Consider the following 25,830-nt stretch of genomic DNA (forward strand, 5'->3'; position numbering starts at 1 on the left):
CCCCCCCGTTATTGATCAGTACCAAAGCCCGCTTCGTGATCAATAACCGAGGAAATGCTGCATCTCCGTAAGAAGAGGGAAGTTTTCTAGAAAATTCCTTTCGCTTCCACTTACTTTCAATTTATCCGTAAATAATAGAGGCGGAAAAGTAAACAGTGAAACACTTGCACGCCCCGGCGTGTTTAAATTTGTTATCGAATATTTACTAACGTTCGATCGGCTCCTTCCAAGTCGTTGACTTCGCCGAGGCGAATCGATTTAAAATGAAAATGTCAAGCAGAATATAGCTCCAAGTTAAACGCGTCCGTACATAATTATATCGGTACATGCATTATGTATAGGTCGCGCGCACTGCTTGCAACCTACATATTTGATAATGCTTAGTCGGAGACTGAGTCGTTAATTGTACCAGAACGACGAGCTTAAAATAAATAAACCGAAGCGAATAGAACTCGAAATTTATTTACGCGCGCGTATACCGACGCGAATTTCTTTACGTACGTCTACTCCTCGATTTTCAACATCCATTTTTATACAACATTTAAGCCTAGCACTAAAATAAATTTCTACCATTGAAACCGGGTATAGGTGGAATTCAAATTGGAATTTATTTCGTTGCTTTTAAAGTTGGCATAAACTATGATTCAAAAACGCAGATCCTGCGGGAGCCTGTGTAATAACGAAGTACGGTTGTATAATCATAATAATAACGTCCATAATTTGGCTACGAGTGTTGCATCGCGTGCATCCGAAGCTCGTCTACGTTAATTTGTTAATTAGCTCGTTCTCCTCAGTTTCTGGCGGATTTCGATTCGCCGGAAACCGAGCTCGAGGCTTCCATTTATTCTCCGCACTTCGTGAAATGTATATACACGTTGTTTATTTGACTAAAATTTCCTCGACGATATTTAGCAATTATTCGTCTCCTTAAATAGTTTTTTTTTTTTTTCGTAAGGCCGACTCCTGACGAAGAGAAATCTGTAGAAGATTCTTATACTTTTTCAAAGATTCGAAAGTTCAAAGGTTCTCGTACAAAGGTTCGCAATTTCGTATCGTTTCCTTAAGAGACACTTAAGTGTCCCTCCTTCCTCTTTAATACAGCTCATTTGTCAGACGTGCAAGCATCCACAAAGAAACAACTTTTATTACAGATTTTTTACTCAAAGGGAATAATAACAGCCACCTTCTGCATACATTATTAAAATCTCTGCTTCGAGCACAATATCCATCAACGGGGGGCTTAGAAAACCGCTCCAAGAGTTCAAACAACTTAACTTCCAAGGAACTTTTAATGCAACCATTTACACACAGAGACATCATACTTTCAAACGAAGGGATACTCCGAATCGCACTCGACATTTGATGGAAAAGGGCCATTAATCAATTACTACATCGGTCACGAACATACAAATTCTACGCTTTCCATTAACCCTTTGACGTATGTACACGCCCTCGAGAAATATTCTCAGAGAAATATTTATATTCGTCACATCACTTTTTAACAAATATCAGTTTATAGGGAATCACGAGTCGAAACTTTTTTTATATTTACAGTTTGTTCATAGGACACATAGTTTCGAAAATAGAAATCGAAAAGTTAGAAGTTCGTTGTGAAAATTAAATGTCAGGAAAAAGGTCTTCCAAGTTTTCAATTTTTATCTCTGAAACTAAACGTTCTATGAATAAACTGTAAATATAAAGAAAGTTTCGTTTCGTCATTCTTTATAAGGTGGAATTTTTTTTAAATTCGATCGTTCGACCGTTGTTTTATTTTCTTCGAGACAACAACAACAGTATCAGACCACTACGACATCCCAGAAAAAAGGTCTGCCAAGTTTCCAATTTTTATCTCTGAAACCAAACGTCGTGTGAATAAATTCTAAACATTTAAAAGTTCCGTCTTATCGTTCCCTATAAGCTGATATTTTTTTTTTCAATTCACACCTCTACGCGTCTTAGAATTTCCAGCGAAATCGTCACGCAGTCAACGTGTTAAGAACCAAACCCGCGTCTAAAAATAATTCTAGCAAACATTTCCACAAATTAAGTAGCCTACCTTCTCCCCTCGCTGTATAAAGTATAATTGCGCGCAATTTCATTTGGATTGGACGAAAACTAAAGAAACACGCGAACTGCAAATTTCGCATCGCCAACCAGAGGCCGCGTTCACCGTCGAAATCTTTCGGCTGTTTCGTGAGTGCCTTTCGTCTCGCTGAAAGGAGTCGACGAACATTTAAACTTTGATTCGGGATTTCGGTCTAGACAAGAACCGAGGCCATTCATTCCGGCGTTCTTTCTGTCGGCCACGACGATATCCACCGCTTCGTTTCCCATCTCTCGCGGAAAGGAGCGCGCGCCGGTGGTCTTGGTTCGCGGATGTCTGGGAACTGCGGCGAATTTAATAACTCGAGTTCGGAGCAGCTTTTCGGGACGAGATGAAGTCGAACACGTACGAACATATGTAAGACTGTCGAGTGGGAGTTTATGCGAAGGGTAGTTTGGAGCGCGTGCGCGCGTGTGCGTTTGTACGTGGAACGGGAGGGTTTAACTTATTCGAAAGTGCTGGCTCCGTAGTTTGGCCGGATGAAGCATGAGCATCCGAGTTGCGAAACTCGTTATGTATAAATAAAAAGAGTCCTCGAAGGCGGAGTTGTTTGTTCGTTGCAAACTCCGAGCGCAAATATCGCGAAACAGAAAATTCTACATAAGGCAGCGACTTGACAAATTTTTAGACCACGCTCGAATACAAAAGCGAAAAGGAGTTCAATTGTTGCTGTATTAAGTGCCACGAAATTGATCGTATTTGTGATTTAAGATTGAATTGTTCGGTTCAAACGAACACTTCTGCGCTGGCCGAACACGTTTCTCGAGTCGAGTGAAACACTTGGTATGCACCTAAATAAAGACGCATCCTTCGACGTCAGTCTGACTGTCAGTTAGCGCTGGGTTTCGAGCGTCAAAGCAATTGCCATCGGGGAGTCCTCGCCATTTTGGATGGCGCGTCGACTGTCACCGAGATCCCCGACGATCGGGAATTTAAATATCTCGCTTCCGCCAGGACTTCCGGACGACCTAATTTAATTGACGCGGACCCGCGGCTGTCCATTCCGGAGGAAAAAAAAAATTGTATCAAACCTGCAGGAAAAATAAATCATTTACTAATTTTGAAAAGACGATTTAGGATAACTTTTACGGATCTCGTTGATAATATAATTAATTTTCCAGATAATTTCTCTGATATTCGACACCCCCGTCGTCTTTGTAAGAGATATTTAAATTTGTAAACCGACGTGCATGCATTCGACGTTCTCCATGCAATCGGGACAAAAATAATCGTAACTGAACACGTTGGTATTGCGTCAGAGTTGACCCCGTTGTGGAATTCGAAAGGTTAATTTCGGAGACAAGATCGCTGTATTCATCGTTGTCGTTAAAAATTTTTAATTAAAGTTCCTGTATTTAATTGAATATTTATTAACGTTCCTCCCCGATGCAGGCGGGTTCGATTCAAATAACCGTGCCACTTTTCCGACAGACGTACTCGATATTTACGAAATTTCAATCCAAAGTAAATCTCTATCCGTTTATTATCCATTCTTTAAATTATTCAAAATCGACGGCTAGATTAATTTCAACCATCGTTACTCCGCGATCCTGTACGATATAAAAATATTAAAAAGGAGTTTCGCGAATTCCAAGTATTTTTTTTTTCTACGCAACAACGATAACGCGCGTAGAAACGATCGTCCACTAATTAGCGCGCTTTGTTTTCATCGGAATTTCGAGAGGGACAAGGTGACCGAGCACGCCTAAACCGAAGGCACGTTTCGCCGGGAAAATTTGCAACTAAATAAGCCGGGTTGCAGCAAGTCGTCGACGGTAAGTTTCGTCTTGGCGCGAGATGAACTTTCGACGGCGTAAACGCGACGACGCGAGGCGATACTAATTACCATCTCAGGCATCGCGGCACGGGGCAACAACGGGGATTAACTTTGCTTTAATTGCTGGTTTTAACGAGGAAAGGACAGGGACACGGTAGGAAACGTTGCTTACGCGATAGAAAGAAAGGACGAGGAGCGGCGTGCAGAGACAGGGAACAGTTGGCGTATTCGGAACTGATTAACTACACTCGGAGCGATTATTCGAAACATTAATTAACGAGTCTGTGACGTAAATAACGAAATGCGTTTGCAGATTCACGATCGTAGACACTGATTTCTGGTTTGAAAAATGCGTGCAGTTTTAACGAGTAGTTTTACTCTTTACACGAAGAAACTTTGTTGATTTTTAAGAAATATCTTAGGTAATTTAAAAGAAAAAGATATTATTAAAGTGTAATAGTATCATTATATTCGTTATTTGAATAGGTAAAATTCTGATAAAACTGCGCTATATAAACAGAAGAAAATAATACTTCTCGATAAATTATCACACGTGTCCAAAGAAAACAACCTTGCCCTACTCGGTAGAGTATCGTTCAAGTCACGGTTAAAGGCGTGCATAGTTCACTGCCAGATCGTCCAGATTCCACGCGACCTGGGATGACTATAAATCTCGGTTTGACATTGATTCGGGAATCATCGGGAGATGGAGTGGTCGAAACGACGTACGCGGAATGCAAATCCGAAGTCAGACGCGGACAGACAGAGTATACGCGGAGATTAACCGTAATGGCGGATGAGAATTGCGTGATTTATAGGTCGGCAGCCTCCGACCCGAGAGGAGCAGTCCGAACAGAATACCACGAAAATTCTGGGGGCTCTTAGCCCGTCAACGTTTCAACGTGGTTAATGGAAACCTTTGCGCGAACCTTGCCCGGGAGAAACTGCTCCCGTTAATGAAACGGACGATAGGAGGACTTAGACAAATGCAAAATCGTTGTCTTCCGTCTCGGCAGGGCTGACCCAGGTCGCTTTGACGGCGTTCACCTCGACGGAATGTGTATTTTAGCGCGGGTACCGCTGGTCTGTCCAAGGGTGTGTCTCGTTCCGAGAAATTGTTTGTGATTCTCGTGTAACTCGTACGATTTTTCATGAATTCTTAGACTCGCGTTTTAAATTGTTCGTGTTTCGGAAGGAAGTACGAGCCACTTGGTTAGCGAAGATATTAATTCTAAATACTATTATAAATTGTTCAATGGAGTACTTCCTTCCGAGGAATAATAATTTATGATCCTTGTTCGACTATACAATTTCGCTCTGACCCGAATGAAATTTCTATGAACTTGAGAAATACACGCCCACTTCCTTAATAATAAATTATGAACGCATCGTAGAGCAATACATTAACACTGAACCTTTTTTTCTGTTGCAGGTAAGAAACTCTTGTAATTCATGTCTAACCTGGAGGCTGCCAAAGCACAAAATCCCTTCAAGGAGTAAGTAGATACAACAGCAATCATCCACTATCAAAATCAATCTATACCACTATATCCAACCCCTCGAGTGCAACAACTTCTATTCTCGACCCCAACGAAGATACAGCCCAATCCTGTCTAAGAGACGCGCCTCACCTCGACCTTAAAAAAAGAGAACCATCTACGCGGTACTGTATTCAAACGATCCCAGCCCTCGGAGCTCGAAAACTCTCCCGTTTATCGATCTTACAAGCACCCATCATCTCGAACTAACTCGCAACTCCGTCCGAAATTATTAATCCCATCTTACGAGGCAAAGTACCCGCGCGTTCGAAATTTACACGGCCGGATTCCACGGACGCGTTCGTTGGTCGATGGCACGATTTACGCGACGGCTCGCCACGACACGCGTTAACTAGTTGCGCGAACAATGTGGAAATTATAATCCACTTAACGAAGATCCGGACTCGTTAGAATTTCATTAGGAGCATCTGCTGCGACGACGACGTTGCCTTCGGGTTATCCCTAACGAGGCCTGATTAAACAAGTGACTACACGCTGCCCGGTCAAGGCACCAGGAGCCCAGGGATACCTTAAAACTGGAGACTGTCCGCGAGGAAGAAGCAAATAGAAAGGGGAATGAGGCGAGAAAAAAAAAGGCGAAGTGGAGTCGAGAACAATGCTTCCTAGATGAAAGAGTTTGCAGGCCCCGGGCCATGGGCTTCTCTATATTCCGCTTCCTCTGTGCCCCGTACCTCCCTGCCTCTGGATGCTGAAACACTCACAATTAGTCAAGCGAATTGAAACAAAACAGCGAGCATCGTTTTTCCCGAGTCCCTTTGAACGACCGAGAACCTACCGTCTGCGGCGGTGGTTCTTAACCCTCTTCCAGTTCACTTCTCGGTTCACGCGAACCTCCCATCTTCTTTTTGCTCGAGTCTATAGTCCATAGTCTATATCCATAAATATTCGTACCCTCATATGGCTAACAACTATATTCATCAAGGAATCAAATAAATTTAGTCCGAAATCGAGGCGTTAACAAAAATAAATCTGGATAGAATAGACAAAATTCGCTCATCGAATCTGTCGCCAAAGATTCGCAGGACGGTGGTTACGAACCGCCGAGTGTAAAGGCGAACGAAAATGTTTGCTCCGATGCGTTGTTCCCCGATGTTCGCCGCGAATGTACGACACTGCTCCCGGTGTTTCGTGGAATAACTTGCTCGGACATAACGCCGTGTTGTTTCGAGGAATTAAGGTTCGCTCGGGTTAGCTCTGGTGCTTTGTAAAGGCGAGGGATTACCTGAGATTACGCGTGTAGAATGGAAATATTATACTTGGAAAAAGAGATTTCCGCGTATTCATTTCTGAGATGTGGAACGCGTTGTAAAGGTAATCACTTGTGTGGAGACATTCTAATGCAAACGTCTAAAAACAGAGGCTCCTTTGAGAATCGAAAACGAAAAACTGCAAGCTGTAATAAATAAACTACGGTAATAAATGATTTGATATTTAATGATATCCGTAAGAGATATACAAAAATTTTGGTGTCATCTATCGTCAATATTCTGAGAACAAATTTCTTTTACGTTAAATACAAAATCATTTATTAATGTACATATAATAATTCTCTTTTCGATTCCCACACAAGCCTCTCTTTTTGGATGGTTTCCACTCTTTAATAAACGAGAGCACCAATCAAATACTCGCGCATTCAAAGTTAATCCGTACCATTCGAACGCCTATAAAGTATTCAACTATAAAATAACTCGAACGTCCTGTTGCTATACCGAATCAATCCAACATAGCCAGCCATAGCCGAGTCTCGTGGCATCGGTTCTCAGACACTCGCCACCGCTCGTTGAAATCAGCCAGACGATAGGCCGTCAGTATTTCCGCGTCAGCTCATTAGAGCGAGTCTCATAAAATCGTAGAAAATTCCTCCAGACTCGATATTCCATGGCTGTCCCCCGAACAGCGAGAAAGAGCCACTCGTTCGCCCTGACTGGCAGCACATTCACGCGTCTGAACCCATGGCGAAGAGCCATTCCAATAACCGCGTGCACCGAGCTCCAATAACTGTACGGCTTATCCCAATATCGTTCCCCAACCCCCCACCTGTCTCTATGATCTTTTTCCTCCGTCCGACGTATCGAGCCACGAGAATTTTTTCTATTTTATTTAACGAGTTCATTCGCCGTGTAGAAAAAAGAAATAACGCGCACGGGCCTGCAATTTTATTATACGGAACGTTAACAAATACACGTGCTCTTCTTTCGAGTGGCAGATCTTCGCGTTAATAAACGAATCGAAGAGTCCTTTAACATTTCGCGATCCGAGACTTCGTTACCGTGGAGCAGACGAAGTCCACAGGGGTGAGCTCTGGCGCTCAATATTCGCTGCTTGAAAATCACCTGAGAGCCCGTATTAATAAAGTTTAGACTAGACACTACGAGATCATTCGTATATAGTTAGTACAAGTCAGACTTGTAAATTTCATCTGCCTAATATCTCTCTTCATCTCGATAACGAACGGACTTTTAACACCCTGTACATTGGGAGCAGCGTGTGACGAATACCAAAAGCGTCTTCCGAAAATTGTCGCTCAATTTTTAATAAATACAAGGAGCAGTACTCCAAGCGTATTCCCGATGGGTTCGATGACGAACGGTTTTCCGAGCGACAGGGAACGTCCCAGGGAATTGTGTCGCGCGGGATATATATGTACAGGGGTTCTAACCACTCAAAAAATATTATACGTTTCCTCGATCTACCATACCGCGATAGCCGCGTATCGCCACCTCGGTGTTTCGATTTCACGGGCCGATGTGTGTTATTCGAAACGAGCGCAACTATCCGCAATTTTTCAGAGTGCAGCACGACCGAACGCGGAAACCCGAGAAATCGATTTTCGAGCTCTTTCAGCTCTGCTCTCCTTTTTCGGAGAAGAAAATGGGTATTTTTATTTATATCAGCACACATCAAATTTAGACAAGAAATAAAAAATAGCCGATCTCCCTCGATAAAACAATTACGAAGCCCCCGTCTAACGTTGTTGTATCGAGGAGTTACCGAACCACCGCTTTCGATTCCGCTACGTAAGCGCAGCCGGAGCAACCCTGAAATAGACGATTAATTAAACGCAACTCGGCGGCTCTAGCGTCGTCCATTTCGTTGGTTACCGGTGCGCGAGGATGTTGTTTACAGAGGAGCATCCTTAAACGTGGTCCCACGACTTCCTCGTACGGTGGTCGGTGAAAGGCCATTATGACGACAATGGCTCGCCATGGGTAATAGCTCGGCCAGGAATTTAATTATCATTTTAGGCGGCGCGGAGAGCAATTATCGGAAATTCAGTTTGCAATGGCCAATGGAACCCCGATCTCGACTAAACGACGACCGCCACTACTTCTGTACACCTGCGAAAGAGCGAGCTCATTAGGAAGCACTTTTCTCGACGATTACGCGCGCTTCCAAACGGACCGAACGGGTTGTACGCAGTTTAAGGCGGACGTTCAAACAAATTAGGCAAGAATCGTTGAGTCGAGCGACCGCAGTCGCGATTTTATTTAAATTTTTCCAACGTACATTTACTTGACCCCATGCCGTCGTCGTCATTGTTATTGTCGTATATATTTGTTGGGCGCGATCCTCGTCGTTGATGTCGTCTTTCTCATACTTATTGTCAGGTGTCATCATGGTTGCTGCCAGTTTCACCTTCGTCATCGTTATTAGCATAGTCAGGGTCGTCGACATACACCTGAATGGTACATTTATTCTACCTACATATTATACAGTACTTAATGCAATAGTCTCGTATTAACTCTCAAGTTAAATTTAAATAAAATATAATAAATACTATAATTATTTCACAGTACCATTTCGCGTATATCGACCACACGTCACGTGCTCCCGCGGAATAAGATAGTCACGCGACGAAAGTAACGTATTAAAATAGATCCGAGGTAATTGACGGTCGAAAATATGATAAATAATTACGGAGTCGCGATGTTTAAACGCGATCCAACGAAAAAAGTTCGCGCGGACATATGACCTATTTCGCATTGTCTCCAAGTTACAGGCCAGCTTTGTGCTCCAACAGTTCTGAAGCTGGTGTAGCTGATTCTATTGAAATGTTTACGAACAACGCTTTGTATCTCGTGTATGACCTTATTCTTCTGTATACAGAATGTGTTCTCCGTAGCGCGCCTCGTAACCGTGCTACGGAGTCGTCGGAGTTCGTTCTCTTCGGAAGAATGGATATTTTACTTACGTCACATTGTAAACGCGAACAGTTGGACACGTTCAACGAGCCATTGTTCGTCGGCGACAGTAATTACATTTTGTCCAAACCCCCGTGTCGATAAATAACGACGAAGATAGTTTACGAGGCAGCTTTCGGGGAAGTTCGCGGAATTAAATACACTTCGTAATCTGTTTTACCGTTTGCTAAGGCTGGTCGATCGAACTTTGGAATGTGAACCGATCTAGATACAGTGTTGTTATTTATGTCTTCCAAGGACCTTTTGGAAGTGCGCCTCGGCGTACAATACATACCGATGATAATATATTATCGATACTCGCCAACGTCAGGCTCTGGTTTATCGGCGAGGAAATAGTTGATTATTTTTAAAAATTAAAAATAATCTTCCGTGGCGTTCGAGTGGCTGTGTACACAAAGCAGAAAGAAAAAGTAAAAGTCCCGTATCTTTGATACTTTTAGAATTAAAAATTAATTCCTCGTTAGGAAAACGTAGAAGCTTCATATTTTTAATATTTTTAGAATTAAGAGTGAATTCGCCCTCACAGAAATGGTAAATAGTTACGAGCTTCTCGAACCTGTACTTTCTAAACTACAACGAAATTAATAATACGATGACTTAAACCCCTCTTAATTTGGTATGGACTGCAGCGTATTTCAATATCATCGAAAATCCCCTGGGGGGTTTCAGTCACACCCCTCCCCTCAGGCCTGAGGCCAATGAAATCTTAATTCGACCCTGGAGGGGTCACCAGCCCACGTTCCTCTCAATCACGATTGTTCATTCATCAGAAGTTTCCGACGCGTTCTTTCATTATCAAGTTTGATTCGGGAGCGTTCACTTTTGGCGCCGGTGATTCGTTTCGATCGAACGTCCTCCTTCTACCAAACGGAAAGTTGAACGGCTGCAAGAAGCGAGTGGGGAAACGCGGTACCGTCAGAAATTGGTCGGCCAGTCCTCGTGGTGTCCACGAGGACTGGTGGACACCACGAGGACTGATTAGTAGCGCCCCATAATTCGACGAAACGGTTTTAACCTGGTCGAGAACCGATTGCTGGCGATTACTGTAGCGAACGATTATCACCAGCATTCGCGACGATTATCGTAGACGTTGATTTTATAGCGGTCCACGGGTCACGAGTGCAGTCGAATTTCGCATCAATATGGAGGGGAGCAATGTTCGATATCGCTCCATGTTATCGACAATGGTTTGTTTGCAAATGACATCGCGAGGCGGCACGATCGTTTGCATATTTGATTGTTAAACTCGCGCGGAGCATAACAGAACTTGATTCGCTTTTAACGCGGATGAGGGACGAAACTCACGAATAGGAGATAAAAATCTATTTGTTAGTCTATTAATTGTAGGAAGAATTCGTAGCTGCTTGTTAGGAGATTTCTGAAAGAACCTCGTTCGCAGAAAGAACTCGTGTCTCAGTTTTCAACAAAAGATGCCGCAGGAGTTCGTTATATAAACAGGTGTAAGTTTCTGAAAGAGAATTTTTAAACATTCCTGCTACTTTCTCCTCCGTTGAAAGAGCCTTTCCTACAGAAATGTAAGAAACACGGTTCCTTTTCTTCATTAAAATGAGTATCTTCTGTAGAATATCGTGAATAAAATATTTAAATGAAAACGAGGTTTAGAAAATAGGAATAAATTCGAGGAACTCGTGTTAGTTTATTAAAATATCAGGGGTATTCGAATATTTGATCAGTTTATGAAATTTACCAGAGCGATTGTAGGAGATGGGAAAAGAACGAAGCAGAACTGAAGCACAGATAAATCCACGATACATAAATAATGATGGGAGTTCGAATCTGTCTTGAAGGAGATTCGAAACTTTCGAGACGGTGAAGTTTCAAATTGTTGCGAACATTATTCGATACCACATCTTGAATGTCTTGGTCTTGATCGCTCTTGAAACCTTGATTCGCCTCGAAATCGTAATCAGTTTTGAAATCTTGAAACTTTTAATGAATTTCGAACTACCTGCATAAATACATGAACGAATTTACAGATTCATAAGGCGTCTCGTTAATTTTTCTTTTCGAAAACGCATTCAAAATATTCCAGTGGCTTATTTAAATTTTAATAAATTGATAAATTTAAACAATCATCGTTGGCCAATAAGCAATGTAGAATAATAATTTAAATTTTAATAATTTATGAGCATACAAATTTCATATGAAAATTAGTGAGAAGTACGATGTATCCGTAAATTTATTTATTTTCCAAAAATATTGAGGATTCATTAAAAGTTTCAAGACCTATCGAGACTTTCGAGATCAATCAAGACTTCGAGACCGATCAGAACTTTCAAGACCCTTACTCTGGTATCAAATAAAGTTCGAACAGATTCGAAACTGACGTCACAGATTACAAGCTATTCGTATTATATTAGGTTGTCCCGAAAGTTTCTTTCGTTTTATTAATAATTAATATATACACCATATTTTATGTTTTATGTTACATTACTGAATTGTGTACGATTCATTTTGCTTTGTGTCCATTTATATAAACACTGCCACAGAAAATAATTGAATGCAACTCACGAAAGAAACTTTTGGAACAACCTAATATATTTCATTCCATCCTTTCCGTCGAAAACAATCAATAATTATTGACGATATTTATTTCTATTCTTGAATAGAAGATCCATGATTTTAATTTTTCATTCAAGCATTACATCGGTGAACAGCTTACTATTCGATCAATCGAATCGCCAAGCTGATCGAATTTTCACGAGCATCAACATTCGAGAAATAGTCTCGTAGCGTTGGGTATTCTATTCGAAACGGTTTGAAATCGGCGCCGTTTCCGCGGCTCGAGTGTAAAGCTCGAACGCTATTGGTCAGCCAATGGCGTGCCGCGAACGGGCGAAGTAGCACTCGACGCCGCGAAGGGGGCGGTAGTGACGCAAGAGGCGACCACGCAGCAGCGGCGCGCACAGCGCCGCGCATCGACGGAATAGAGCGAGACCGGACATAAGAGAGAACGAGGTAGACTCGTTCGCGTTCCGCCGAGGTGGTGCAGTTTTCCAGTTTCGCGTAGAGTGTAGTGTTTTTCTTCCTTTCCCCCCGTTTTCGTGCATCGAGTGTTGTGTGCGTCGATGAGGCGAGGCAGACCTGATCCCCGATGATTAAGGAGTGCATTTAGGTAATTAAGAATTTTCTCATACGGCCGCGCCCCATTAAAATGCGTACCACGGTCCTTTCGGGACGCCTCGCCAACGAGGAACAACTACGGTGCGCCACCATAGTGCACACGCCGCGCCGGCGTTATTACCGTTCGGTACGTTTATTCGCGATTCTACCGTGAATACGTGCTCGAAATCGTCACCAGCGTCCCGCGAACCGTACGCGTCGTCGTTTTCGAGATTGTTCGCGTGTGTCTCGAAATCGTGCACAAGGTGTTCACGAGAAGGAAAAAAAAAATACGGCGCCGGGAGGGAGAGCGATTTGCAGCGTGGTGTGACGCCGCGTCAACGTCGATTCGTTCGAACGAGTCGCACGGAGCCGGAGATGGGGAAAATTTTATCCGAACGATACACGACGAACGAAAACACGGTACAGTGATCTACTCGCGATGTTCGTTCGGTTCAACAATTCATAGGGATCGGTTTCTATTCGTTTCACGTAGAATTTCATTTTACTCTGTGGTTGATATTCTAATTTTCACTCAACGTGCTACGAAAATGGAACGTTGTGTTCGAAACTCTTGTCTAGATTGGATTTACGCTGGTTTCTGGTATCAAGTGGGTTGTGTTGTAACCACAGGTGGGCAACGGTTAGAGGTGAATCTAACAACCAAAATAAGACAAACGTCGGGAATACGGAAATTCCGTTTGTGGCTTTGTGTCTGCTGAAAATTTACTTCCTGGTTAGAGGAGATAAGGGTCTATGTAACTTTTTTTGCGTGAAATTCAATTCTTGTTAGGATTTATGCAAACGTTTAGGAATAAGGAATAAATACCGAAAATATCAGGGAATAGTACTCGAGATACTCGTCGAAAGTTAGTAACCGGATCATGCCCGAGCACACGGTTTCCCATTTTCCATAGTGGTGCGCGAACAACGTGTGATACCGAAAATAATGGTGCTCTATCTTATCATTGGCACTCGGGGAACAGTGGCAGTGAAGCAGTGTTTTCGTTGCCGCGTGTATCTCGCGTTTATATCTCTTACATTTTCGTCGACGTGACGCTCGTGCATTGACTACGTACAGTGCTGTAAACAGGTATTCCAGGCCCCGTATACTATAATTCATGAACTCCTGGTACAAATTGAAATTTCAATTTTTACTTTTAGTAGTATTTTTGACTCTCGATTCGTATCTTCCTTGAAATATTTCTGTCGATATTTCGATCGATAGTTTTAGAAGAACCATTTTCCAGTATTTCGACAACGTCACGATTTTTCTCATTCATAACTTACTACATCTTCTATAGTAGTCAACAACAAACAATATTAAAACACTAACCCCAGAGGTCCCCGAAGCAATTTCTTATTATTTCTCAAAACTCTGCCTACGTTTGCCACGAATTTAGGGGTCAACGTGTTTGCACACTTTTTGCTTACGCTACTGGCTGAGTATAATTTAACCAGACAGGGAATACAAAACCCGAGCAGCGAGGAAGATAGGAAGCTAGTGCTGGCAAATCGAACGATCGGTTCTTTCCCCCCTCTACTCCGGATATTAACGAAAGAGGGAGAGAAGAGGTACAGTGAGCGAGATGTAGAGAGAACGAATGCCCCGTTCGAGCGTGCAAGAGAGACAAGGAGCATTTCTAGCTTGGCGATTAGTTTTCTCTCGCGTCTGTACCGCTTCTGGTCGTCGACTTGTATCTGCGTACCTTTTTCCACGCACCCGATACGCGCCATATACAAACACATATACGCCGCCAACGGCATGCTACTGCCCTCTGAACAATGCTGGTTTTTGCTCCGTGCTTTTGATCCCGAAAGCGAAGGATGCAACCAAATGCGCACGCTTTTAACCCTTCCATTCCCACTGTAGTCGTATAAGAGTAATCTGCATCGTGTCCATTATGACATTCGGTATTCATCGAAGAAAACAGAAAAGATATATAATTCTGTTGACAGCAAGTAAAAATAATATAGACTACGTGTAGCTGCATATTCAAATATTATTATAATTTTATGATAAATTATAATTTTCTCTATTGTAATTTTTTTAATAATTTGGGAATGCAAGGGTTAATCGTGCTCTTCGTATAGGAAATATAGGCGTTTCAAGTGCGTTTTATATTACAGTTGGATAGATTTCTCGCCGAGACTGATCCACTTCCCTCGTAATTGTTTACCTCTCGACTTACGGTAGCTCTCGAGCAACGGTCGACGAACAATATAAATTTCAGAGGTCGCACAAACATATTATAACCGTTTCCGGATTATGGTTTATCTTCTGGGATTAATAGTACGCGAATCGCGGGTCAGGCGGAATAACTATCGCGTCCTGAAACTCGTTGCTCGTTGCATTTATGGAAAAGCCGGTTTATGCGTTACATAAAGACCTCCTGGTTTGTTTGTGGCGCGAATGGACTCTGGGTGAAAAAGAAAATTTTGCTCGAATAGAAGCACGCTGGGTGATGTGTGTATTTTTTTTTTTTTTTTTTTTTTTTTTTTTTTTTTTTTTTTTTTTTTTTAAATTTTGTGCAGTACTCGATTTAGAATTATTTGAATATTTTACAAGTGTGTCGATAGTACGAGTAATTTTCGAACGTTGCATACATGCATTACCATGCGTTCTATGTAAATAATGAGGATACGGGTGATGCGCTTAAATATTACATCTTGTCATCAACTGATTCGGGTCACGCACACCGGCGAATCTCCAGCGACAGAAATGCACGGATGATCAATAATTTGCATGTATGCGAACCGGTATTGGGCATAATGTGATCTAACCGACGATTAACAATTACAATTACTAGTGTCATTCGTTAATCATAATTACAGTTTAATTCTTGTTGTTTGCCAGTACCCACGGTAATTACACCAATAATTGTCGAGTGTAATTACCGGACATTTATAGTTACGCCGGTGTCGAAGAAAATAAATCCGAATGGATTCGTAAACTTTGATAAGATTACGGAAATAAGTAGCAGCGGTAGTTAGATTATGTAGCATTCGATCATCTCGCAAAGAGAATCCGAACTTCGACAATTATTCCAACATTAAAGTAAGGGACCAATATTAGTTCTCTCTCCCTTGTTCTGATCGCAAACGTACGGTTGTATAATCGGTAAGCGTTGACCTCGGTTCAGCGTTAACGATGACGAACCGAATGTCCGTTTCCAACGGACGCCGTAGCAGCCCACGTAACAAGGGTGAAACGCGCAGATTGACAAATCGGCAGCGATCTTGTGCACCGGATCGCGCGAATTACGAATGGATCGTGATTGCTCGAATTAGTCGCGGCGGGTCGTCCGTTTAATATTACGCAATGTCTGGTACAACGACCCGGGCACGCGTCACGGTTCGAAAAACGACGGTTTTATGACGAACGGGAAGCGACGACGTAAGGGCGTCGCGAATGCTCGGGTTCGACGGGTTTAAACGATTGGACCATTGCCGTCGTTAAGTTCCACACACGCAGAACGCAGGTATAACGGAACACAGATTGCACTAAATTCCACAGGCCAATTGCATTGCGGACAGCAGCAGAGCGAAACGGTCACAGTCGCCGGTATAGACGCGCGGTGGTCGATTAGAAAGACAGGCAACGCTAAATATAGCGCATTTGCGCTAACAGAGCTTTTCGATTTGAAATTCAGATATTCCCGCGATGCGGTGTACCGATAATTAGCGACAGGCTATGAGCGCGGCGTACCGTATTATTTTACCGAACAAGGAAACCCCATGAATGTTAGACGATACGTGTTCACGTTAAAACGAACTTTCTCGTTGAAAGTGTTGCCTGCTCGGCGAGCTATGACACCGGATACGTAATATTTTCATTTAACTGATGAATTAAATATAGACCGTTTACCCAGTGCTTGTTGGATAAGAATGGGAATTTTCGTTGTATAATGAAATGTTTCGTAATGACCGTTTAAAAATTTAATTGCTCATCTGCATTCCTGTACGTGGTTCATCGAGGCTTTTTGTGTCTCTTTCAACTGGAATTGCTATCATTGCTTGACATACGACAATGCTTGTCGTACCTAACAATCATACCCACTTGCGATACAACATTTTCTGAATTTTTTAGATTTTATAGAATTGATTTTATAGAATTGCTTCGAGACCTAACTCAGATTTGTATATCTTGATAAATAGCGTGTTTATAATTCATACATACCGTGCGCTATTATCAGACAACGTAACGTGGTCGTACGCTGTTATTGATGAGCGATAACGATCTAAGTGTCCATCTGCTTTCCTGATGGACGGTCCGTTATCTGTCGCGATCTCACGTTCGTCGATATTCGTGCACACGATGCACCGAGCAATTCGCGTTTTTTACGTTCACGTTGCCGCGTTTGTTATCAACGCACCAAGTGCCATCTATATTTTGCGTATATCGCACGGTTGAAAATCTGTTCGAATGTCTCCTTATTACTAATAAGAGTAATTATGCAAAAAGCAGGTTGTTACATTCGTTTATTCGGTAAACCTCATCGCACAAGTTGCAACAGAGTTAACACGACAGCGAAGAAACTAGGTACACGGTAAATGAGACGAAACAAGGATGCGAGGTGCAGCTTGAGTCCCGTTACGCAAACCTAACCCGAATCTGTGCCATCTATTAATTCGCATTAAATGCAATAGCTACATGCCTCGCGAATACTTAAACTATCATATTTACATTCAAGACGCTACAAAAAAAAAGAAGAAGAAAAAAAACAATTGCAGAAGAAAAGATAGTCCGAGAGTTAATCCCTGTTTATTAATAACCTAATCAAAATCAATCACGAGTGTACGTTGCAGTCGAGAATCGAGCCTCCAGAGTTGCAAATCGACGTTACTCCGAAAAGTTTCCGTTGGAACACGGCAACTGTCGGAAACTGGAACGTGGGTCAATATTAGGCGGTTACATCGCGTACAGCAATATCGTGTAATACGTTCCGTTGCATTATTGCGCGAAAATCCGGGCGACCGTTAAAAAATGCAGATACCGTTCGCGATGGATCGATATATCGGTCCCCGATGGAAAAAAGTCTGGATAGTCGAGATAACGCCTCCGGCCTGATAATGCGACGCGCAGAGCGTGCGATCGGTGGCTTTGTCGAAACAAAGTGTCTCCGGTACGTGTGTCACACATGCAGCCAGACGTGCAAGCTGAAAACGCCGCCGTTCGTAACGGACAGAGCAAGAAACCCGTCTGGCGCACTTTTAGCTGGTTGGGTGGGGGGAGGGGCAAACGCGGGAGGGGAGTGTGCATTGAGAAAGGGGCGTAGCAACGAACGTGGGAACCCTTTTCTGTTTTCTACCACGAATGGATGTACATATCCTATTCGCGGTGTATACTTGGTTTCAGATAGTTCCGTGGTAGTATATTTAGTAGAAGATTCTAACGAAACTTTGCTTTGACTGGTCTTTGATTAAACGTAGATCATACGAGAATATTTCGATTTGAATTAACCACCGAAATTTAGTAAAAAATGATATCGAGGTCCGGTAATTTTAACACTTATGGAACATACAGAGTTTCACGTGAATTTCAAAGGAATGAGGTGAGATTGTCCTTCCACGTGGCGCCACGTGCTTCTTTCCACGATGATAATAAGGAGCCCCTCCAAGTTCGTACGTTGCTAAGCAACCATCGTCTCCACGCGTCACCGAAATGCAACCGAACGAGGTTCTCGTGGAACCATGTATCGAGGATGTACACCGCGTTATATACTATACGTATGCGTGTCGGACTTTACGTGCGCGTAATTAACATTCTCGAAGTGAAAAATAATGCAGTGCAACGTGCCCGCGTTCCACGGATTCGCTCGTGCAGCACGTGCGCTCCATCTTTGGTTTGACTCTCGAGACGAATGATGCTTGTCCCGTTTGGAGGTCGTTTGAAACGTTCTCGTACCGGTATTGAATTACTTTGAATATCGTGCGATTATTTAGATTATTTAGATTCACATTTCTAACGAATAATCGTTCGTTGCCGAATAGATCGAAATTGCGTCCGAATGGAGTATTTAGAGTGCCAGAGGTCACGCGGTCTATTTTTAAAGCAATTTTCTTGTCTCCCGGTTAGACGAAAGCAATCGAGCGATAGTGTCGAGATACGGAGGAATCGGACTGTGAACCTTAAACTCGGGGCTCGAATACATAATTGCATTCGGTGCATGAAAGTAAAATAAGCCAGCGGTGTTCGCGCTCTCGTGTCCCCTCCGAGACACTTCGGTCGCACTTTTATGTATTTATCGCCTGACCTGAAAACTGAACGCGGCGAAGCCATAGCCTAGAAGCATTACACACTTCGTTTCCCTGGAACGGCTAGGCACTTCGTAACCCGTGAATCCCTTTACTCGTGTTTTATCGTCGGAAGGTTCGCGTGCACGCCTCGTAACATCCTAATTCGATGGCAAACGGCTCGCAGGGGGCGCCACTTTGCGCATTATCGCTCATCAATCTTAAAACGATCTCTGTCATTTTTATTCTTTCATTTGCTCCTTAATCGCGGCTAACTTAAGAAACATTCGTTCTTCTTGTAATCGAGAGTAATTCGTTCTCTATTTTCACATTTAATTTTTCGTAACTCCAGTCCAAGTAGAAATACTTCGCCCTTGTTTTTACAACTACCAAAGAGTTCATAAGTAGTAGGAAAGGTACGAAATTAATTTCTGTAACCGATAAATGTGTTTCACGAGGAACTTTACTTACCCGTTATATTTTGTCAACAATGTTCGAACCGAATGAATGAATAAATGAATGAAGCGTCGTTTTCTTATTTCAAATTTAAATGAACCCTTCAGTCAGTGATAAGCTTGAACTGAACGCGCTCGCGGCCCATACATATGTATGTGTGCGTATATGCAACGAGACGAGTTACTATTCTATGCTGAATGACGGATCGTTCTTGCCACTTGCGACGCAAAAAGCGTTCGCGACGCTGCAAAATTTCTACCCGGCTCCTACCAGCTAATTATACTTTAATACCTCTCTTCTAAACACCAAAATGAAATATTTTTAATTCTACAAGCGTTAAATATCATTTAAAAAATATACGAATATACAGTCAGTTAAGTTCAGATGAGTTTCTTTAATAGACTTTACCGTCTTATTTTAATATTTGTGGACATATGGACACATTCCCAACATAATAGAAACTCAAATAAGGATACTCTTAGCAAAGTTTAATAATTGACCAATATGGTAAAGCGTTCGACTACCAATCCAGAGGTTCGAAATTTCGTAATCCTGGTGCCTTTAATTTTTCAAGCACGAACTCCTGCATAAATTTGCCCACGTTTTCATCCGGCATAACCGCAGTTCGCTCGTAATGCGCGTTAGTTAGGCAGGGTTAACACAGTTTGTCGCCAAGGGTACAGATCTTGCAACGTCTGTTTTTCCAAGCTGTGCAAGCAAACGTTTGTTCCAAGGCGACTTATGGACGTCCAAGCGTGCATCATAACGTTTTCCACATAAAGACTTCACCGAACTTGGTTTCCCGTTCTCCCGCTACGCCGTTTAATTCCCGCGACGGTTTCTTTGTGATAGAAAGTTCCATTTAAGTGGCTTCTATGCACGTGCCCGTAATGAGGAAGCGGTTCGTTAGATGCAACAAAGGACAGAGGGCCGTTGATACCACGTGCGCGTTTGAAAATAGCGTCAATCCGAAACGGAATTTTCTTTGTACGCGGGGAAAATAGAAGTACAGTCGCTGGCTTATGAATTATGCGAGCCAACGTGTCCCGGCCACGCTTCTTGGGATTCGGTCTTCGGGGATGAGCTAATCGTTGTTCCGTTAAATTCAGAATATTAAAAATAAACACGTTTTTAATCGTTATAAATATCGGAGGAAATTCCAAAACGCCAGAAACGTATAATAGGTTGGCCGTGTTTAATTAACCGGAATTGCGTACGAACGTTCGCGCAAACGAGTTGGTATTTTTTTTTTTTTTTTGTTTTTTTTTTGCCAAGGACTCATTATACTTTAGTTACCCACATAAATTATTGAATTGGCCAGTAAACGCAATTGGGAAACGTATTTTAACTCCAAAGCGAAACGTTTCCTCTTTTTTCCGTAGCAACTTTTTGCGTTTCGTTTCGTGTTTAGAGTTAATGGATTCGCCCAATTGCTTTCAGCGAACGCTTTTATATTCCCTGCGAAGTATTAATCGCATGCGCGTAACCGCGTCGCGGCTATTGAAATAAACTAATGCTTCATCGTAAATTATTTTTTCCGAAGGGTATCCAATCGTAAATCACCATTAAATTAGCTATCGGGATTGGATTAGGCATCGTTTTTCGCTTTTAATTGGCCGAGCTAATAATAATTTTCATAACAATTTGCCAGTTACCGTTGGTTGGTAATAGAGAAAACAGAAACGTCGCGATCACTCAAATACCACAGACCCTCTTTCATCCATCATGTTGACAATTAATCTTCTTGATGGATTTTATAATCATACGTATGACGAAGACTAATGGCGAAACGAAACAAAATAATCAATACGCGTGTCGCGCTGATGAAAAACTCGCGAGGACCCAGCTTTATTAAAGGTTACAATCCAAAGTCTGAAGCGAGATGCATCATCGTAAACGAAGCCGTTCTAGTCGTTAGTGTTAACGTTTTTCGATCGTTCAGTTTTTCGATCTCTTTGGATACGATACAGAAAATGAGCTTGGTGTACTTTTTGCGGCATTATTTTGCAATCGATAAAATAAAAAAAAAAAAAAAAATAAAAAAAAAAAAAGAAAAGAAAGCAATTCAACGATAAGCAATGTTTACTGTTGCTAAGCGTACCGGGGGTTAAAGTCGTTTGTAGGTCGCGATATGTCATTGAATTCGTTTTCTTATCAGCTGTGACGTGGTACAAGAGAGACTGTATTGTGCCATTTAAAAAGTCCGAGGTCATTGCGACATCTCCAAAGATATGCAACATCTGTCAGATTAGACACAACTCATATTTGATCATGTTTCATAGTAATAGTAACATTAAAATTGAAAAGTATTCATGAATATATCATAATCTTGTACATCAATCTCGTTTGAGCTTCTGTTCCTCACCTGTGTAGATTAAAATTTGAATTTGACGAATTTTCAAATATAAATTTACGAGCAGAATTTTCAAGCATATTTTGAAAAATCCTATATAGAGCAATATATATATATATCACCGTCTACTCCATCCTTTCGATCATTTAATAATGTATGAAACATTTTGATTGCAGTGCAAGGACTGAGCATACCTGGGAGCGTTTGAGAAGCACGTCCCCCGAGACCCCTCCAGCCAAAATCACTCGCCTAACCTCTCCCCTGTCCTCCTTATCCTCCTCCACACCCTTTCCCTCCGCAAATCTCGAGAAGAAAATCCCTCATCGCAATCACAGAATCCGTGTCTTCGTTATGGACGGTATGGATTCGAAGCCAGCCTTGAACGATGACCCTTCGGTCACCCTGACCATCCGCCTGATCATGCAGGGCAAGGTAAGTTCGGTTCGTCAACCGACCTGCTACTCCGAGAACGACTCCGACTTGCCTTCCGTTTCCTAGAACTCGACGCAAAATGCCTAGCAACGTCTAGCAACAACTGATACACTAGATGAAATACGAAACCGAAGCGCACTTACAAGTTTCAATTCCATTTATAAATCGAATCAATTTTCCAACGATTACGTAAGGGTACGGGAACAGCTCGCGCTGTAAAACCACCCGACACAATTCCATTTACCCGTCGAAGACAAATTGCAAATATAAATCAGGGGCGTTGTTGCACAACGCTGCACGAAAACACGGATTTATCGTTCGGTGACGGTATTATTACTGGGCCTTTTCTTTCTTTTCATTTAGAATGGTACGTAATTTTCTGTACGTAGATCATTGCACGTACTATTATTGGGGGATGAAGGACTAGTCGAATTTTTTCGGCAGTCCAAATATTCGAACATTTCAGCGATGAATAGTTTAATTTTCTTGCATTTGTCGAGATACAGTATTTAATTTTACATATAATTACGTAGATGTAGCATTGCACCGTCTGTACGGCTGGTTACTGTCCAGCGATGGTCCAGTGGTCCACCTAATCCAGTCATTTTTGTTCGTAATCGGAAAGATACGAATTTTAAAGATTTTTTCCTCCATTTTTGGGGATTACGCGCGCTCATGTTTTGCTCGCAATAAAAGCTCTCGGACGGATTTAAAAGGGAATCCTTTCATCTCGTCCTTTTTTCTTGTCCCCGCGGATAATATTGCAACTTGAGTGGCGGTCGCGTGTGCGCTGCTCGAAAAACAAATATCAACGAGTGGGTGACCGTGCAGAAGGGTGTAGGTACAGTGCTTGTCAACCTTTCGTAGCTTGGGACTCGCTTCTTTATATTCCTCTTCGTGTCGGACAGCGTGGCTAACTTAGAAACTACTTGTATCGACTAAATAAAATTAAACGTGGAACGTAAACAAGGAATTGGAAGACTTACTATTCATAAGTTATACACAGAGAGAAAATATACCATTTTTCTTCGTAAAAATAGAAGCGTAATTTTAGTTAAGAGAGAGAGAGAGCACCTGGTGCAAACAGTCCACTTTTAAATCACGTAAATAAAACTATAGAAATTTTGCAATTTTAAAATTCAAATTCAAATTTAGCTGAATGCTCCCTTATCAAAGTCTTCATAAAAAGTTGAGAGCCCCTGTTGGAAAGGGTTTGAGCGCGCGCGCGCGCGCAGGACGGCAAGGGGCGTTTATATTCGCGTCCGTGTTCTCTCCGCGGTTCTGTCCGGTAACAGAAACACAAGGAACACTGGACGAAAGAGCCGGACTCGCGTCGAAAATAAAATGAAATCGCGAACCACGAGAGCATCGTCTTGGCAGCCGTGCTAACCGATTTATTGTTGACTCGGGTCATGGATACGCCTCTGCGAGCGATATTCGAGCGTCGCGAAAAAGAAGAAAGGAACCGAGGTGGACTTTTGCTGCTTCGTTTCCGAGTCGCTCGAGTTCGCGAACACTGCGGTAAATTGCGCGTGAAAGTGTTCGTACCCGTACAGTTTCGCAATCCGTGACGCAGCGGCACGCTTTATTGGCTCGTAAGCTATTTAATATATAGTCGATCGTTTCAATTAGTGATACTAAAGAGCGCGGTCCGCCGACGTAGTAGATAAACAACGACGGTCTTAGACAGGCTTATTTTTGTTCGCGTTTTGGTTGCTACGGTTTGAGTCATTTTCTCAGAAAGCTAGGCGTTTTGAAGATTATAATCGCGATTATGATCGCAAAAGTGGGAAAGATAAGGACGCAAAGTTAGGAAAGGAATAAAAGATATTTAATATAGTACGGTATTTAGAATTTTTTTTTTAACATTTAATCATCGAAATACTTATTAAGGTACCATCATATATCCTGTCCAGCTCGCTATGGTACAGGAAATGTCGAAAACAAGTCTGGAGACACTGACGAAACGTTTCAGGAACGCCCTAAGCGATCCGTAGCTCCACCTCGGCAGGCTAGAGTCACGGTAGCACAATGCGTTTCGCGAAAAGATGCTCGTACATGGACGACCGGCTCGTTCGACGTCTACACGGGACGGACAATTAATCGCTAAGACGGCAGACATTAATTACTCGTGCTACGAGCACCGTCGCGGTCCGCGCGACAATTAATTACGGATCTGGGCGATGCCTAGGTGGCGTCACGAGGCACACGAACGGGAACGACCCAAACCAGCGATCTTCGACATAGTAATAGATAGTAATGGATCGTGAAATCGGTGGAATACCGTCACGGATCGTGTGCTCCCGTGTCATCTGGGACGACGCATGCCAAAACTACGCCAGGCTCGAAAACGCTGCGCCACGGCGACAATTGCGAAATCCGTTAACGATGCATTGTGATTTATCTATCGAAAAAAAATAGAAATAGACAAAAGTGGATCGGGCGAAGGGTAGGAAGTTCGAATTCTTGGCAGTGCGTCAGACGCTGCACAGATCGCGCACAATGCTCGGTACACGTTAGGATTCTGGTATTGCCTTTCTTCTCTCCCTTTCTTGCAGTCGTTGCTCTAGGTATCAGCCAGCGCTGTATTAGATTCTGCTAAATAACGAACAAACGTAAAACATCGGAGACTGTTACATCAGATGTTACACTCTAGTTACACGACTTCGCGCCCGTATAAATAAAACACGCGCGAGACACGAGCGGAGGCCGCCTGATGGCGCACGTTAGCCCCGATATACCGATACCAGTTCGTGCTGAAGTGTGGCACGGAAATTATTGCACGTTTCTGCATATCTGAATGGTGCTCGGGCTGCACAGGGCCTCTTCCCAGGGTCGGTTCGTTCGACTCCCTTTATCCTATCGGCGCTCACCCTCGGCGCACCAACCCCTCTTGGAGGGTTTCCCTCTCGCGTTGGCCCCCTTTTTCTCTCCTCTCGGTTCTCCGTGCTCTCTCCGGCGTCGTCTCGTCTCCCGCTTCCTCTCCCCGTGGCCTTCGTGGCTCTCGCTGGGTACTTCCGTGACAAATCTCGTTACACCCGCGTTTTTATGCACCGATGGCGACGCCGACGACGTCGATGGGGCTTCCCTGTCCCGGCGGCGTTCCTCTTCCGACCCCTTCGCCGTAGGCCTCCCTTCTTGCACGTCTCGCGAGCTCCCGTTGCACGCGCGTTGCACAGTGACGGCGGTGCTCGCTTTTCTTCCCCTGTGAATGCCCAGCTTTCGGATGCATTTTGTTCCCTTATCCCTAGACGCGATGGACTCCCCTCGTCGGGGATGCTTTCTATATGGCCGGGTTTAAATGTCTAATCCTTTGGGATTGGATGGAACGAATGACTTATTTTTTTGAAATTCTTTTTGGAACTGGCTACTAGTGTGGTTGAATTTCGTTTATGGCAAGTCCCCTAGTAGCTTAGTTCGGTACTCTCTAGCCCCCTATAGCTAAGCTCTGTACTCTCTAGCCCCCTACAGCCAAGTTCAGTACTCTCTAGCCCCCTACAGCTAAGCTTTGTACTTTCTAGCTCTCTATAGCTAAGCTCTGTACTCTCTAGCCCCCTGTAGCTAAGCTCTGTACTCTCTAGCCCCCT

The 25,830-nt window shown here is 42.9% G+C and overlaps 1 protein-coding gene across 8 annotated transcripts in view; it reads left to right on the forward strand.

Moving 5' to 3' along the window:
- The window catches only part of LOC128889642 (uncharacterized), a 126,470-nt gene extending 103,180 nt beyond the window's left edge, over nt 1–23,290 (forward strand). For 2 of the 8 annotated variants that reach the window (XR_008460484.1, XR_008460485.1), the window contains exons 5-6: nt 5,314–5,377; nt 21,988–23,259. Coding sequence is in view for 1 of the 8 variants with exons in the window: in XM_054147412.1 (XP_054003387.1) it covers nt 5,334–5,377; nt 21,988–22,309 (366 nt within the window). In the remaining 7 variants the exon portion in view is untranslated. The other 6 variants (XR_008460481.1, XR_008460482.1, XR_008460486.1 and 3 more) reach the window with 6 other exon arrangements.
- Nucleotides 23,291–25,830: the final 2,540 nt, after the last annotated feature.

The sequence above is a fragment of the Hylaeus anthracinus genome, unplaced genomic scaffold (genome assembly GCF_026225885.1).
Source record: "Hylaeus anthracinus isolate JK02 unplaced genomic scaffold, UHH_iyHylAnth1.0_haploid 0, whole genome shotgun sequence".
NCBI lineage: Eukaryota > Metazoa > Arthropoda > Insecta > Hymenoptera > Colletidae > Hylaeus > Hylaeus anthracinus.